General features: G+C 36.5%; 1 protein-coding gene across 3 annotated transcripts in view; it reads left to right on the forward strand.

The window, feature by feature from the left end:
* DOCK1 (dedicator of cytokinesis 1) overlaps positions 1 to 17,136 on the forward strand; it is a 455,801-nt gene that overhangs the window by 382,812 nt on the left and 55,853 nt on the right. For all 3 annotated transcript variants that reach the window (XM_083364099.1, XM_083364098.1, XM_083364097.1), the window contains 6 exons: positions 4,162 to 4,251; positions 6,616 to 6,720; positions 8,494 to 8,635; positions 9,083 to 9,161; positions 11,670 to 11,754; positions 13,482 to 13,568. In XM_083364099.1, the coding sequence (XP_083220225.1) occupies positions 4,162 to 4,251; positions 6,616 to 6,720; positions 8,494 to 8,635; positions 9,083 to 9,161; positions 11,670 to 11,754; positions 13,482 to 13,568 (588 nt within the window). The remainder of the gene's footprint in view (positions 1 to 4,161; positions 4,252 to 6,615; positions 6,721 to 8,493; positions 8,636 to 9,082; positions 9,162 to 11,669; positions 11,755 to 13,481; positions 13,569 to 17,136) is intronic.

A 17,136-nucleotide genomic window follows, 5' to 3' on the forward strand; every position in this document is an offset into this window, starting at 1 on the left:
CTGATCAATCACATTCAACATGTAGTTCTCAGCATGCAGTGGAGTACTTCAAGTTTCTGTCTTAGGCCCAGTGCTCTTCAACATTTTCATAAATGATCTAGATGAGGGGATAGAATGAGAACTCATCAAATTCGCAGACAACACCAACCTTGGGAGAATAGCTAGCACTTTGGAAGATAAACTCAAGGACAGACTTGAACACCTATCCAACAAAATTCAATGCAGTGATGAAAAAAGGAAAGCCAAACAGGCAAGAAAAAACAAATGCAAAGGTATAGAATAGTGGTACCTGACTCAACAGAGGGATCTAGATGTCCTACTGTGCTGCATCTGTCAAAAAAGCCAATGTGTTTAATAAAATGAAGTTTCAGATAACATTTCTTCAGTGCTTCTTCAGTGCTTCACTTTTTCTCAAGGATCCTCATCTATCTTTCAAATGATACTACATATATTAGGGCTGTATATACTGCAAATATATAGGAAATAAGAAGCAAAAGAAATAAAATCCAAGAAAAACACAGGAGGATACACACACACACACACACACACACACACACACACACACATTCAAATTGGCAGTACTAGTTTCAGAGTTATCAAAACATTTTCTTTCTTTCTTTTTGAAGCATTTCAGATAAATTGTTCCCACAGTTCATGCACATAAAGCTAAAGAAAGAAAGAAAGAAAGACAAAATTTCAGTGTAAGTTTGTGTAAAGATCTAAATGATACCCCATGAAGCATTTACATCCCATTTATAAGAAATAAGTGAAGGAAACTTCTGAATATCTTTTCAATAGAGGACAGAAATAAATAAGATGAGAAAGAATCTCAGCTTCTCAGTAGGGAATGAAAAAATGAAAACACAGCACTACAGTAGTTTCCTAAGGTTGTCATCAATATGGTGATCAAGGAAATTCAACTATTGAGACATACATGTTTCGGTAGCACCTTTGGGAATCTTCCCTCTAAATACTGATAATAAGGGAAAGATAAAATAAACCCATATTTAGAAAACTGACTTCCTGAGAGTGCTCATCATTCCATATTTCACTCTTGTTGATTAGAAAGCCACTGAGATATTCTCTAATTATCAACTGAAGTACATCTTGTACTTTGCTGATGATTACAAAGTATACTGTAGAAGAGCAATTTGTCTATCCCATTATTACTTCTGATGACTAGATAAACAACTTTGGAATAAAATACTAGATGTTTATTTTTCTTCATGCATATGAAACTTATTTATATGAAACATAAGCTAAAATCGCCACTTTTCAAGGTGGCTTTGCTGCAAATAAAGAGAATTATAAGAAAAGGAATACAGGACAAAAGGAAATGGAAAAAGTGGGGGAGAAAGACAGTCTAAAGAGGCTATGAAGAAAACGAAAGTAAAAATAAAATATTCTTGAGAATGCATTTAGTGTCACTTGTAGACCACTGCTATTTACATTCAGTCATGAGAGAGAAAAACAATTCCTCCAACCCAGGTGCAGAGGACTTCACTCATGCAACTCATAGTTTTAAAAAAGTAATTTTCATCGAGGTCTTAGCAGGGACCCACCTGAAATGCTGAATTAGCTGCTCTTGCCTACTCTGTCAGTAGAATCTGCATGTACTATTAAAGGAAACCATGGAGGTGCCAACTTGCATTGAAATTCAATAAAAGGAAACTTTAAACCAAAGGAATAAAATAGCCGAGTGAATGTTGGGTCTTTTTAATATATTTTTCTGATTTCCTACCATTTTTAAAAATAATTTCATTGATGTCTGATTGTTTTAGAATAAATTATGTAGCTCTTTTACTTTAATTAAGTAAGTAACCCAATGTGTTGTCAGTAAAATATGCAAACTAATAATTTATTGCTGAGTTTTGCTAATGCTTCCCTTATTTAAAGTATTTTCTAAGTTTTCAGTCTATACCATCCCTTCCCCCCCCCATTAATACAGTTGCTCTTCCTCACTGACCTTCCTTCAGACTGACTCAAATGAACCTTTTCAAATATTCCTTTTAATTTTTCTTTTTCTGCTTAGATCCTCTACTTTGACTGCAGGCTCTGTTAGGTAACAAAGTGCTATTTGCTTATCGATTTGATTGTCTTGTAGTGAAAGGCAGAATAGAAATCCTGAATACATAATTGAAATGAAGTGACCTTTATTGTTTATTGGTTTATATCCCACCTTTATTTTTATAAATAACTCAAGGTAGTGAACATATCTAATACTTCCTCTTCCCATTTTTCCCACAACAACAACCCTGTGAAGTGAGCCAGACAGAGAGAGAGTGACTGGCCCAAAGACTTCATGTCTAAGACAGGAGTAAAACTCAGAGTCTCCTGATTTGTAGCCTGGTGCCTTAACCACTAGACCAAACTGATTCTCAAATACTGTATATAGTACTAGTTCATTCTAAACTATGTTTTTTCCCATCATTGGATCATATCTCCACTAAGATAAGCACCTAATCCAGTTTGATGTTGATACCCTGGATATTCTGTGCTGTAGAGGATGAAATGTGAATTCTGATTCAAGGTTCATATATTCTTTTTATGGATAAAGACAAGGTTAGGAAGCATGACAACTTGGGTCATGGACAAATAGGTTTACAATCATCAGTTTGGAGAAGGAGACACAATTTACCCACCCATCCACCCTAAAAATAACAAAAAACATACAATAAGGCCACACCTGGAATACTGCATCCAGTTTTGGTCACTACGATGTAAAAAAGATGTTGAGACTCTAGAAAGACTCTAGAAAGAGTACAGAGAAGAGCAACAAAGATGATTAGAGGTCTGGAGACTAAAACTTATAAGGAATGGCTGCTGGAATTGGGTATGTGTAGTTTAACGAAGAGAAGGGTGAGGGGTGACATGATAGCAGTGTTCCAATATCTCAGGGGCTGTCACAAAGAAGAGGGAGCCAAGCTATTCTCCAAAGCACCTGAAAGCAGGACAAGAAGCAATGGATGGAAACTAGTCAAGGAGAGAAGCAACCTAGAACTAAGGAGAAACTTCCTGACAGTTAGAACAACTAACCAGTGGAACAACCTGCCTCCAGAAGTGGTGAATGCTCCAACACTGGAAGTTTTTAAGAAGAGACTGGCCAGCCATTTGTCTGAAATGGTATAGGGTTTCCTGCCTGAGCAGGGGGTTGGACTAGATGACCTCCAAGGTCCCTTCCAACTTATTATTATTATTATACCATGACTGTATAACTGTGCACATCCTTAAACTAATATTTTGTTGAAGCACCTTTTGATTTTATGACAGCATTCAGTCTTTTGGGGTAGGAGCCTATCACCATGGCACATCTTGTCTTGGAAATCTTTGCCCACTCTTCCATGCAAAAGTATTACAAATCCTGTGCACAGGAGATCACCCCACAAATTTTCAATTGGATTCAGATCTAGGCTCTGGTTGGCCCACTCCCAAAGTTTGATCTTTTGGTGAAGCCATTCTTTTGTTGATTTGCAGGTATGCAAACTATTATTCTGAAAGATGAAATTCCTTCTTACCTTCAGCATTTTGGCAGAAGCCAAAGGTTTTGTGCCAAAATGTATTGATATATATATTTGGAACTGCTTACAGTTGACTAAAGCCCCATTCCAGGAGAGGAAAAGCAACCCCAAAGGATAATGCTGCTACCACCACGTTTCCCTGGTGTATTTTTAGTGATATGTAGTGTTGCTTTTGCACCGAATATACTTTTGGGAATTAGGGCCAAAATGTTCAACCTTAATCTCATCAGACTATGACGCATTTTCCTACATGTTTTTTGCCAGACTTGATGTAGTTTTTTGTAAAAAAAAAAAGGCACCTTCTGTACTGCTCCCACACTGTGGAATGTAGTGTATGATAGCTGAGCTCTATACTTTTCCTATTTTTATGAAATTAATCAAACTTTCTCTCTAGCCAGGACAGTTTAATCTGAATTGGTTAATACTTAAATTATGTCGGTGTCCTTATATTACTTAATTCTTTATGTTTACCTTTCTGATTAGCCACCTTGAATGGCTAGCTAGAACCTGTTTGGTAAGCAGAGATAAAATTGAAATTTTTACTGCTGTTCTTGAATAAATATTAACTGAGTTTTAGTTTTAAATACTGAATTTTGAAAAGATATGTTTAAAGTTAATTAAAATGTAATTATATTTTTAACAGATGTGGGAAGAAGCCATTGTCTTGGGCAAAGAGCTTGCAGAACAATATGAAAATGAAATGTTTGATTATGAACAACTTAGTGAAGTACTGGTAGGTTTGTCTTTAACTCATTTGTAAACATGAAACAACATAAACTCTAAACGTGAAACTTAACATAAGTATCTCAGTATTAATTTCAAAGCAAATTCATATAGCACTATTTCAAGACATATTTCACATTTAAAGTAACATGTTTGAATTAGAAATAAGCCTTTTTTAACGTATTTGCTACTGATTTTAGAGTTTAGGTAGTCCTTAAATGGTAATTGGGGTCATAATTATCTAAGGGAACACCTGCTGCCGGCATCAACTTCCCATCGTCCTGTGTGCTCCCACAGGGAGGGCCTTCTTAGGGTACCGCCGGTCAAGGAATGCCGGTGGGTTATTCCCAGGGGAAGGGCGTTCTCTGTGGGCGCGCCGGCCCTTTGGAACCAACTTCCCACGGAGCTTAGGACTGCCCCCGACCTTCGCTCATTTTGCAGGGACTTGAAAACCTGGTTTTTTGAGCTGTCTGGCCTAGACTGAGGGGTTTTAATTATTTATTAATGGGGTTTTACTTTAAATTCAGGGACTTAATTTAATCTTAGTTTTAATCAATTTTAACTTTATGTATTTTTAATTTTTCCCTGTAAACCGCCCTGAGTCCTACGGGAATAGGGCGGTATACAAATTTAAATAATAAATAAATAAATAATTTCTGTTGCTAAGCAATGCAGTTGTAAAACTCAATATACCATGATCACATCACTTAGCAATAGCTATTCTGACAGTCTTGGTTGCTGTTGTTAAGTAAGGACCATGTAGGTTGTTAAGTGAGGACTGACTTCAGTAGTGGTCTGGGCCTGTTTTAAGAGCAGAGTTTACTATAGAGTTATAGTGTAATGTTTATTACTAAACAATTAGCTTGTGAAACCTTGTGCACAGAAACTTCACAAATTTCTTTGTATATATTTTCAGATGGGTCTCTTGTTTTTTGTGTATAATAAGTGGTGATATATGTTCAAGTACCTACTCTTACAGTATTTCTATGCATCACAAAGTATAAGTTGGTGTAAAAGAATATTATGATATCTGAGTCGAATCAAGCAGCATCCTAGAATCAGAATTTTATATCTAACATAATTATAGTCTAAAGACACGAAACATCTTGACTATCCGAGAGTTAAGCCTGATAAAAAGTAAAGCTCATCTATTTTTATTCAAAATACAAAATCCCTAAATCCTTTATCATTAATCACGCTGAGCTTGTCTATTATGGGCGTGATACACAGACACTGTATCTACACCCACACACTGCTCTCTTCACACAAAAAAAGCAAGTTTAAATTAAAAGTTTTTAATTCATCCCATTGTTTATACGATGACGGTTGCCCATATGTATGCATGTGTATAAAATATTCTGTAGAATCCCTTGGGATCAAGGCAGTCAACATGTTGCGGCCGAACAAATGATCAAAAAGCAACCTGTGAAGTGGTAAAACAGTATCACATGCTGGATTAAGTGTACCATTAATGAGGAAAAAAACGTATATAATGCTTTGGGGCCTCTTAATGCAGAACTTTCCAATCAATTCTTATAGCTTCAGTCTTACTATAGAGAGAGCAGGCATGTTTCATATCTAAGAATTAGGTGTAAGAATATGCTTCTTTTTCTAGTTTGCTGCTTGATTCAATTCAGATATCATAATATGTTTCACACCAAGTTATACTTTGCAATATATAGGAACATTATAAGAGTAGGTACTTGAATATATATCACCACTTAATATACACAGAGATCAAGAGAGACCATAACTACACACCCATTTGAAAATATATGCAAAGAAGTATTGGATATTAAAAAAGAAATATTAGAAAATATTAATAAAGCAGCAGTATGACTAAGGAGTACTACTCTTTGGCAGTAGAGTAGTGCCAGAGTAGAGCATTAGATTATTAAGAGTTGAGCATTAGATTGTTACTCTACCCTGCTTCAATCAAAAGCATCTACTGATATGGAAGAAGTACTTCCAATAGCAATTTCATTTATCTTCCTGTTAAAAGTCTGCTCCATTTAGAAAGATACCACTGCATATTTGTTCCACCTGATTCAGCTATAAAAGCTGCAAGTAATTCTCTATATTTGACCATCAGATTTTCCCCTTGGCTACTAGCTGATATACTTGCAAAAGACTTTCAGTACAGCCCATAAATAAAACAAATTAAGAGAAATTGGTCTTCTCTTTTCCATTTATCTATTAGATTTTGCACACAAAGTAAATTATCTTGTTAACATGCCTGCAATAGCATCCTATAGAATTAGGGTGAAATACATTAAATGTTTCTTATTTATAAGTAGCTGTGATTGGAAAGGTTTATGAAGAAAATATAATCTCCAGAACAAGAACATTCTAAAAATTATGTTTTTCTTAACAGAAAAAACAAGCACAGTTTTATGAAAATATTGTGAAAGTAATAAGACCTAAACCAGATTACTTTGCAGTTGGATATTATGGACAAGGGTTTCCGACATTTTTACGGGTAAGTAAAAAAAAAACTTCTCTACTAAATCAAAATCAATGCTGCAGGCCAGAAAAACACATTTTGTAGCCTATACATTTTGAATGAAAGACTGTGTTCTAAATGTTCATAAATCCTTTTTATTGGGAATAAAATAGAATGGAAGATACAGTGGATGGTCATAGTACAATAATGAACACTCGTTTTGTTTTTTTCTTGAATTTTGGCTAACATTTTGATAGCTTTTCAGACATTTTCTGGTGCTCTAGAATTTAACTTCGTGCTTCCACTCCAGTTTCTATAAGCTTAGCAAGTCATTAACCAATGTTTTGTTTCTCAAGGTTGGATGCTGGATGAAAAGCCAAGTGAATCATGAAATCCACCTGTGTTTTACTAAAAAAAATTGCTAGAAAATGGTATTTCCTTGCTGGCTTCACAGTTGTAGAGATAAATGCTAATAATGTTGAATAATTAAATGCAGCATTTTGGAAAACCATGAGAAATCACTTGGGGAGGTAGCAAAGCCATCCAAAATATTTGAATATGAGTAAGATGTAGGTTGTGAAATAACAGTGCTATCCTAAGAAATGAAACAGAACAAGTTTCACAAGTTCAAGTGCATTATTTCTTTCTTTTAAAATAGAAATATAAAAGCAGAAATTGCTTATGTGCTAAATGGAAATACAAATAAACTTTTCATAGATAAAATACAATGAAATTAGGTTTACAAAAATATTAATCAAAATATGTTAGCTTTCTTAATAAAACAGTACACTCGCATTTGTTGTGAGGAGCAAAAAATTGTAAGGCTAAGTAGTCACAAAAGAATGTTTAAGAATAACCTTTTTTAAATTCCCCTGCCTACTGGTTTAATATTGATCTATTTTGTGCTCTAAAAACTTTGATTCTTATATAGTAGTAATACAAATGCACATAGAATTCAATCCAAAGAAAATAATTCTTAGAATAGACCCAGTAAAATCTTTGGGAACATTGTTTTGGTTGAGTCTATGACTGACAGGTTTAGTAAATTTAAGTAGATTTTTTTTTCTGTAAATCCAGATTTAATCTATAAAGAGCATTTAAACTTTTATGGGAATTCATCTAGCCAGGATAAAATGGTCATAATCATAAAAGAACCTCATTTCACAAATAATTTTCCATTCCATAAGTTGAAAACTGTAATGTACTCATTTAATTCAAAAATATGTGTCAGAATAAAAAATTGATGAATTTTAAGTAAATATGTAGAAGTATAAGTATATTCTTGTTTCAGGACCTCTTTTTTAAAAAAAACCTATTGATTTGTATAGAATTTTATTTTCTGTTGGTTTCAAGAAATGTTTAGCTTCATAAACATTTCTAGAAACCAACATAAACAAGAGCCTTAGTGGAGCAGTGGGCTAATGCCTCCTTAAGTAACACCAGCTGCCTGCAATTAGTGCAGGTTCAAATCCCACCAGGCTCAAGGTTGACTCAGCCTTCCATCCTTCAGAGGTAGGTAAAATGAGGACCCAGATTGTTGGGGGCAATTAAGCTGACTTTGTAATAATGCCGCTTGGGGGTGTGTGTGAAAGCCCTAATAAGCAGGCATATACATAGAATGAAGGCTACTGCTAAGCTTGTAAGCCGCCCTGAGTCTTCAGAGAAGGGCGGGATATAAATGGAATTAAAATAAAAAATAAAAAAAATAATAATATAGAAACAATTAAGGATATTCTTAACCATAAATTGTGTGCATTTGTATATTTAAGTGGAATCTGTCAAAAACTTAAAATATATGTCTGTTTATAGAACAAAGTTTTTATTTATCGAGGAAAAGAATATGAACGTCGTGAAGATTTTGAAGCAAGATTATTAACACAGTTTCCTAATGCAGAAAAAATGAAGACTACATCACCTCCTGGTGAAGATATTAAAAATTCTCCTGGTCAATGTATCCTTTAAAAGTTTTGATGGCCTTGGTGTAATAAGAATTTCAACAACTCATGGGGTTCTTGCTGTACCTACATTCTCTTATTGTTACATAAGAGTTGTATCTAGGCGAAGATGATAAGATGGAGTCAGATTTAGCCAAAGTTGGCTGATCACGAAGAAAACTAAACAGGTTTTGGTCTGGATCATACTCAAGTGATGCACCAAGAAGAAATCCCAGAGCTATAGATTACAACAGAAATTGGGAGGAAAAAACAGTGGCAGGCAGACTACTTCCTGTCCTTATGGTGGTCAAAGAAATCATAAGAGTCAAGCACAATTTGAGTGAATTATTTTTTATCTTTACTTAGTGTACAGTGTGTGTGTGTGTGTGTGTGTGTGATAAATTAGGCACTCTAGTTGCATAACTTTAACTAGACATCACTGTAATTCTTAACATGTAACACAGATATCCAGTGCTTTACAGTAAAGCCAAAACTGGACTTACCATCAAAATTTCACAAGCCTGTATCAGAGCAAATTTTAAGGTACAGACACATTTGAAATGAGAATTACTCAGAATAGCTTTAGCAGACTGCACTTGCTTAAATGTATTATCTGCTAAATAGCCTGAAGAACTGCATCTAAATTCATCAACACAAAAAGAAATAGACAGTTTAAGGTGCAGCAAGGGATTATCTTTTTCCATTTATCTCAGGGGGAAAAATAATTTTGATTTCATGGCTGCTCTCTCTCATTTTCTGTTTTCGTTTATTTTTCAATATTGATAAAAAGTAGAGTAATTTGTGAATGACTTTTGGTTGGTGCAATTTCTGTTTTACCTTTCTTCTACACACACAAGGCAATCTCACTGGATAGATCAGTATTTTCAATCAGGTTTTGGTTTTTTTTAGGTGAACTGCAATAAGGGATTTTTGCAATTCAGTACGACCTGTGCCTCCTTATAATTCCTTCTAGACGGTATCCCATAAAATAAATGTAGTCTAAATATTATATACCACTAGTAATCAAAACAAAAGCTTTCCTGAGCAGTTATCATGGCAGTAATATCTAAGGCCTTGGTATACCATTAAAAGAACGTATCTTCATATTCTGAAAACTATGTTTAAAAGCATTGTTATTTATTTGAAAAACTAATATGCATCCTCAAAAGGAGCAAAAGGGCAATGTCATGTGTCATAATGTCACCACCAAGTTGATTCAAATTGCATATAGGCCACAGATGTCATGATTTTGTTGTTGTTGTTGTTAGCTGCGAAGTCGTGTCCGACCCATCGCGATCCTATGGACAACGTTCCTCCAGGCCTTCCTGTCCTCTACCATCTTCTGGAGTCCATTTAAGCTCACGCCTACTGCTTCAGTGACTCCATCCAGCCACCTCATTCTCTGTCGTCCCCTTCTTCTATTGCCCTCGATCTTTCCCAGCATTAGGCTCTTCTCCAGTGAGTCCTTCCTTCTCATTAGGTGGCCAAAGTATTTGAGTTTTAGCTTCAGGATCTGGCCTTCTAAAGAGCAGTCAGGATTGATCTCCTCTAGGACTGACCGGTTTGATCGCCTTGCAGTCCAAGGGACTCGCAGGAGTCTTCTCCAGCACCATAGTTCAGAGGCCTCAATTCTTTGGCGCTCAGCCTTTCTTATGGTCCAACTTTCACTGCCATACATTGCAACTGGGAAGACCATAGCCTTGACTATATGCACTTTTGTTGACAGGTTGATGTCTCTGCTTTTTAGTGTGCTATCTAAATTTGCCATGGCTTTCCTTCCAAGGAGCAAGCGTCTTTTAATTTCTTGGCTACAGTCCCCATCTGCAGTGATCTTGGAGCCCAGGAAAATAAAATCTGTCACTACCTCCATTTCTTCCCCATCTATTTGCCAGGAATTGAGAGGGCCAGATGCCATGATCTTGGTTTTCTTAATGTTAAGTTTCAACCCAAGTTTTGCACTCTCCTTCTTCACCCGCAACAAGAGGCTCTTTAGTTCTTCTTCACTTTCTGCCATTAAAGTGGTATCATCTGCGTATCTTAGGTTGTTGATATTTCTTCCGGCAATCTTAATTCCAACTTTTGATTCATCTAGCCCTGCCTTTCTCATGATGTGCTCTGCATATAAGTTAAATAGGCAGGGCGACAGTATACAGCCTTGCCAGACTCCTTTCCCAATTTTGAACCAATCAGTGGTTCCATGTCCAGTTCTCACTGTTGCTTCTTGACCCGCATATGTCATGATACAATTTGCCAAATAAGTTGCAGTGAATACTGATAGTATCAATAGCATTAAACCTCTGCACCCAAAACCAAGACTCTTGAAAAAGCTTCTCTAACCAGATTTATTAAAAGAGAAAAGGGATTTGATTACAGGAATCTCAACAACTGAATGCTTTTAGAACCCAATTTATAGGAGTTTATTTTCATTCTCTTGGGGGAAAAAAACCTTTTTTAAGGATGAACATACTGTATGAACTAGTTCTGAGTTTTCCAGATAATAGAATAATGAGTGTATGTTTTGAATGTATAGTATTTTTCAGTCTGCCATCCTCTTTCCAAGAGAAAAGAATCCTTTCTCCGGTCTCCGTTGGAAAGTCCTAGTGCAGAATTTCCATTCAACCATCATCTGCAATAGTAGCCTAGATTGATCACAATCTCTTAATACTGTATATCTTTATGAGAAAAACCTGACTCTGGATTTTGCTTTTTATTTTCCCTGCACAGGCCTGCAGTACTGGGTAGTTGTGATATTGCAGAGCCAGAAAACTTTGTGATACTGTACATAGATTAAAATCTAATTATGAAAAACAAGTAACATAAAATCTGACACTAAGATTTCTGGTAGAAGGGTGGGACAATAAAATTCCAATTATCGCTTTAGGGGATTGTGATATTGCAGTTTGAAAATCCTCATTTTAGGCTTTACTAGGATACATATTAGCCCTATAAAATATTACCTTCCTACAATGCTTATTACTTAGCTTGATTGTGATCTTAGATATAGTGGCCATATGTGACTATAAATGTAATTGTGTGTTTATCTCTTTCTAGTTTCTATAGGGTAAATGAGGTTCAGCGGTTTGAATATTCAAGACCCATTCGAAAAGGAGAGAAAAATCCAGACAATGAATTTGCGGTAATTTGAACATGTTATTCAGTTTCCTTAATGTCTTTTAAATGTGCTTGTCTAATATGTAAGAGAAAGCATAATACGCTTTCTGTAAATCTTTACAGTTTGTATGTATACGTGACATTTATTTTATAGTGTTAAGGAATTTCTTGTCATTAAATGCAAGATGAACAAAAAAAGATAGTGTTTAGTTTTTTAAAAGTCGTTGCATTAATGTAAAGATTTTAGTCATGAAAAATTAATTTCTGCACGAATGATTTTCACTAATACCAGTTTTTTATTTAGTTTAACTAATTTATGCTTTAAAATATTTACTCAAAAACTAAGATGTCTCCATTGAGTTAGGCTCCCTGTACAGATCACATTATTGGCAAACAAAGATTATAAACACTTACTTGAGGCTAAATTACAAGTAATATTAAATGCTTCTTTGCATATAATATGCAGCTTGTATCAACTGGATGGGAGACACAAATAATTAAAGGAGTCAGAATAGGGAAAAAGAGGAAATTAAACTCTTTTTCTCCATCTTCTGAAACTGATATTTGCACCAGTTGGGGATTTTCTCTCATTCATTTTCTAAGCAACAGTTCTGTGCAATTTTATCCTCTAGAAATAGCTGTCTACAGAATACTACAGGATAAAATAATTGTTTGCAGAATAGGCTGTTTATATATGTACATCTTGAAATGAGGGGAGAGCTAATTCACTTGTGTCATCTATATCAGGGCTTTTCAACTTTTTTACCCATTGTACCACTTTTAGGTTATGGCAACATCCGAGTACCACCAGTCGCCTAGCAAGGTGTCAAAAACTTGATGACCAAAAAAAAAAAAAAGGAAAAAAGTGATGAAGTACAGGTAGTCCTCGACTTACAACAGTTTGCTTAGTGACTGTTTGAAGTTACAGTGGCACTGAAAAAAGTGCTCCCCAAGCCACAGCCGAGCAAGACACCTGCCTGCCCACCCGGTGGCGCTCTTCCTCCTGTCTTAGGTTTTCATTGTAGTGAGCAATTCTGTTGAAGATTGGCAGCGGGGGTGGGGTGGGGGCGTTTGGTTTTTATTCGCCCCCCCCCTTTGCTGGGTGGTTGTAGCAGGTTTTGGTCACTTCACATGACCCTGGGACACTGTGAACATCATAAATATGAATCAGTTGCCAAGCATCTGAATGTAAATCGCAAAACCCTGGAGATGCTGCAACATTCCAGCTGATCAGCGCTTCTTCTGGGCTCAGCAGATGTGCTGGGATCAGCATTGAGCTCCAGCTGGAGCCTGGCACTGATCCTGGCACTTCCGCCGAGCTCTGACAGCCCCGAAGAAGCGCTGATCCTGGCGCTTCTGCTGAGCCCTGACAGCCCTGTAGCTCCAGCCATCTCTCGCTCAGGCTTGTGCGGTGCTGCCACCGGTTCAACTCATTCCCCTCCCCCGCTACCACTTTTCTAGGATGGTCGCTTACCACCTCCCAGGTGCCAATGTACCACAGGTGGTACTCGTACCACTGGTTGAAAAGCCCTGATCTATATGAATACAATACAGCTCATAACAAAACATAAAGAAAATTAATTAAACTGGATGCAAAAATGTTCTTTCATCCATTTTGTGTGGTTGTGTTGCCACTGTGGCATTAGCACATTTGCTACTAGATATTTTTATAATGAAAGTATAAATTTTGGATTAGGGTAATTTTGTCAGTCTACAAGCATTTTACTTTAAAACTTTTCTCTTAAATTACAGAATATGTGGATTGAGAGAACTATTTATGTGACAGCGTATAAACTACCTGGTATTTTAAGATGGTTTGAAGTCAAATCAGTATTTATGGTAAGTTCAGGTTCATAAGATCACATTATTAGATGGCCGATATTTTTAAACAAATCAAAATGTTTATAATTTGCTAATGTTTACATTTTGAATGTTTCCAGAAATCTTCCATGCATTTACTGTATATTTGCGTCAGTCTTTCTATGGAGACCAAACTAGGAAACCAAAGTCATGCAGGCCAATACTACTTTTATTATAAATGCTTGCAAGTTTAAGTATCCTTCCTCTCTCCTCCTGTCTTCATGACAATTAGAATATCACACCTTATTTGGAAAATACCTCGCTGACTTTTTTTTTTAAGGCTAAAAGTGCTTCATTGTGAAATACTTCATCTGCTTGTCCTTCCTATTTTTCCATCTGGGCATCATTTTGGGTTAGTTCCATTTATAGAATTAAAATTGGTGGACAGCAGAGCTTCACTTTGCTATGGAGTGTTTTTGGACATCTGAAATGATTAAAAATAGTTTTGTGTGCTATGAGTATGTAATGAAAGATTCTGAAACGTTATCATGAATGAACTATAGATTCAAAGAAATAGTTTTATATTAGGGTGAAGCACAATTTCTACCTACATCAGGTTTGAGAATAAATTATAAGTTTTTCATTGTAATCGGTTTGCAATTTTGTGAAAGGGATTTCTGTTAGAGCAGAATGATTTTGAATTTGAGGTTCATGTAGCTTTTACATAACATTTCTCCAAATTGAATTTGCCCATCCTACAAAGTTATTTTGGAAGGGGATGCTTTAGTTTTCTTCTCCACATGACATTGAGGTGCTAGAGGCTTAAAAGTAGATTGCTCCTGTTGTAATCCTATTTCTGTTTTAATTACTGTTGTGGAATCTATTTATTTTTATCATAATATTGTATTTTCTAAATAAACTACCCAGAGTTTAGAGATTGGCAACAGAGAAATTCAATGGTAATATAATTTAAAACACTGTTGTTTTTTTCAAAATCAAATTAAATATGTTCTAAAATGAACTGTTAAATTCAGCACAGAAAACTGAACGAGCAGACATTGAAACTCAAAGGATGGAAAAAATTTATACTGATATTTTATACTGATATTGATGGGATATAGTTTTTTGATGACTTTAGTCATATGTTATCTAATTAAAATTCCTGTTATGAAATCAGCTTTCTTTAGGTAGGCAGTGACAATATGAAGCAGATCAATTTTACACATAGCACATAATTATGCATAATTGTTTCTAATTCTTTTGTATACATTTTTTGTAAATAAAGTTATAATGATACACAATTGAAATTAATACACCTCACCATTCTTAATATTTCAACAGAGCATTTAACTTTTTATCTCCTATGTGTAATACAGCTCCTCCAAAGTCACAGCACCTGTTCAGATTGTCTTATAAGATAGAAAGCTACTAACACAATTATGTATTCCAGAATTCTATAATTTCAAAACACTGATTTCTTGACACAAATATTATGCCCAAAGTAGAAAATAAGATGAAATAAATTATATACATTGCAAGTTATTGGAAACAGAGATAATCTTTAGCAATCAGCTGTATTGCTAGTATTTTATTTCTAAATGGAAATTGTGCCAATTTTTTTTTAATCCCATTTGTATCCCGCCCTTCTCCGAAGACTCAGGGCGGCTTACAATCTAAAGCACAAACCAATGTGCTTAGCAATAGCCTTCATTCTATGTATATGCCTGCTTATTAGGGCTTTTGCCCCTCCCCAAGCAGCATTATCCCCTTCATGGATTACTGCCTTGTCGTGGCGAAGGGGCTTGCGTAATTCAATGAAGCTATGAGCTATGCCGTGCAGGGCCACCCAAGACGGACAGGTCATAGCAGAGAGTTCTGACAAAACGTGATCCACTGGAGAAGGAAATGGCAACCCACTCCAGTATCTTTGCCATGAAAACCCTATGGACAGTACCAAAAGGCAAAACGATATGACGCTGGAAGATGAGCCCCTCAGGTCGGAAGGCGTCCAATATGCTACTGGGGAAGAGCAGAGGGCTAGTACTAGTAGCGCCAGAAAGAATGAAGCGACTGGGCCAAAGCCGAAAGGACGCTCAGCTGTGGATGTGTCTGGTGGTGAAAGGAAAGTCCGATGCTGTAAAGATTTTTTCTCCATAGGAACCTGGAATGTAAGATCCATGAATCAAGGAAAACTGGACGTGGTCAAACAAGAGATGACAAGACTGAACATTGACATCTTAGGTATCAGCGAACTAAAATGGACAGGAATGGGTGAATTTAATTCAGATGACCATCAGGTATACTACTGTGGGCAAGAATCCTTCAGAAGAAATGGAGTAGCCTTCATAGTCAATAAAAGAGTAGGAAAAGCAATACTGGGATACAATCCTCAAAATGACAGAATGATCTCAGTTCGAATCCAAGGCAAACCATTCAATATCACAGTAGTCCAAGTCTATGCCCCAACCACCAGTGCTGAAGAGGATGAAATTGACCAGTTCTATGAAGCACTACCCCCTTCATGGATTACTGCCTTGTCGTGGCGAAGGGGCTTGCGTAATTCAATGAAGCTATGAGCTATGCCGTGCAGGGCCACCCAAGACGGACAGGTCATAGCAGAGAGTTCTGACAAAACGTGATCCACTGGAGAAGGAAATGGCAACCCACTCCAGTATCTTTGCCATGAAAACCCTATGGACAGTACCAAAAGGCAAAACGATATGATGCTGGAAGATGAGCCCCTCAGGTCGGAAGGCGTCCAATATGCTACTGGGGAAGAGCAGAGGGCTAGTACTAGTAGCGCCAGAAAGAATGAAGCGACTGGGCCAAAGCCGAAAGGACGCTCAGCTGTGGATGTGTCTGGTGGTGAAAGGAAAGTCCGATGCTGTAAAGATTTTTTCTCCATAGGAACCTGGAATGTAAGATCCATGAATCAAGGAAAACTGGACGTGGTCAAACAAGAGATGACAAGACTGAACATTGACATCTTAGGTATCAGCGAACTAAAATGGACAGGAATGGGTGAATTTAATTCAGATGACCATCAGGTACACTACTGTGGGCAAGAATCCTTCAGAAGAAATGGAGTAGCCTTCATAGTCAATAAAAGAGTAGGAAAAGCAATACTGGGATACAATCCTCAAAATGACAGAATGATCTCAGTTCGAATCCAAGGGAAACCATTCAATATCACAGTAGTCCAAGTCTATGCCCCAACCACCAGTGCTGAAGAGGATGAAATTGACCAGTTCTATGAAGCACTACAGCACCTTATAGAACTAACACCAAAAAATGATGTTCTTATCATCATGGGGGATTGGAATGCTAAAGTAGGAAGCCAAAAGATAACTGGAATAACAGGCAAGTTTGGCCTTGGAGTGCAAAATGAAGCAGGGCACAGGCTGATAGAATTCTGTCAAGAGAATACGATGGTCATAGCAAACACTCTTTTCCAACAACCCAAGAGACGGCTCTACACATGGACATCACCAGATGGTCAACACAGAAATCAGATTGACTATATGCTCTGCAGCCAAAGATGGAGAAGCTCTATACAGTCAGTAAAAACAAGACCAGGAGCTGACTGTGGCTCAGACCATGAGCTTCT

This window comes from Vipera ursinii (genome assembly GCF_947247035.1).
Source record: "Vipera ursinii genome assembly, chromosome: 5".
NCBI lineage: Eukaryota > Metazoa > Chordata > Lepidosauria > Squamata > Viperidae > Vipera > Vipera ursinii.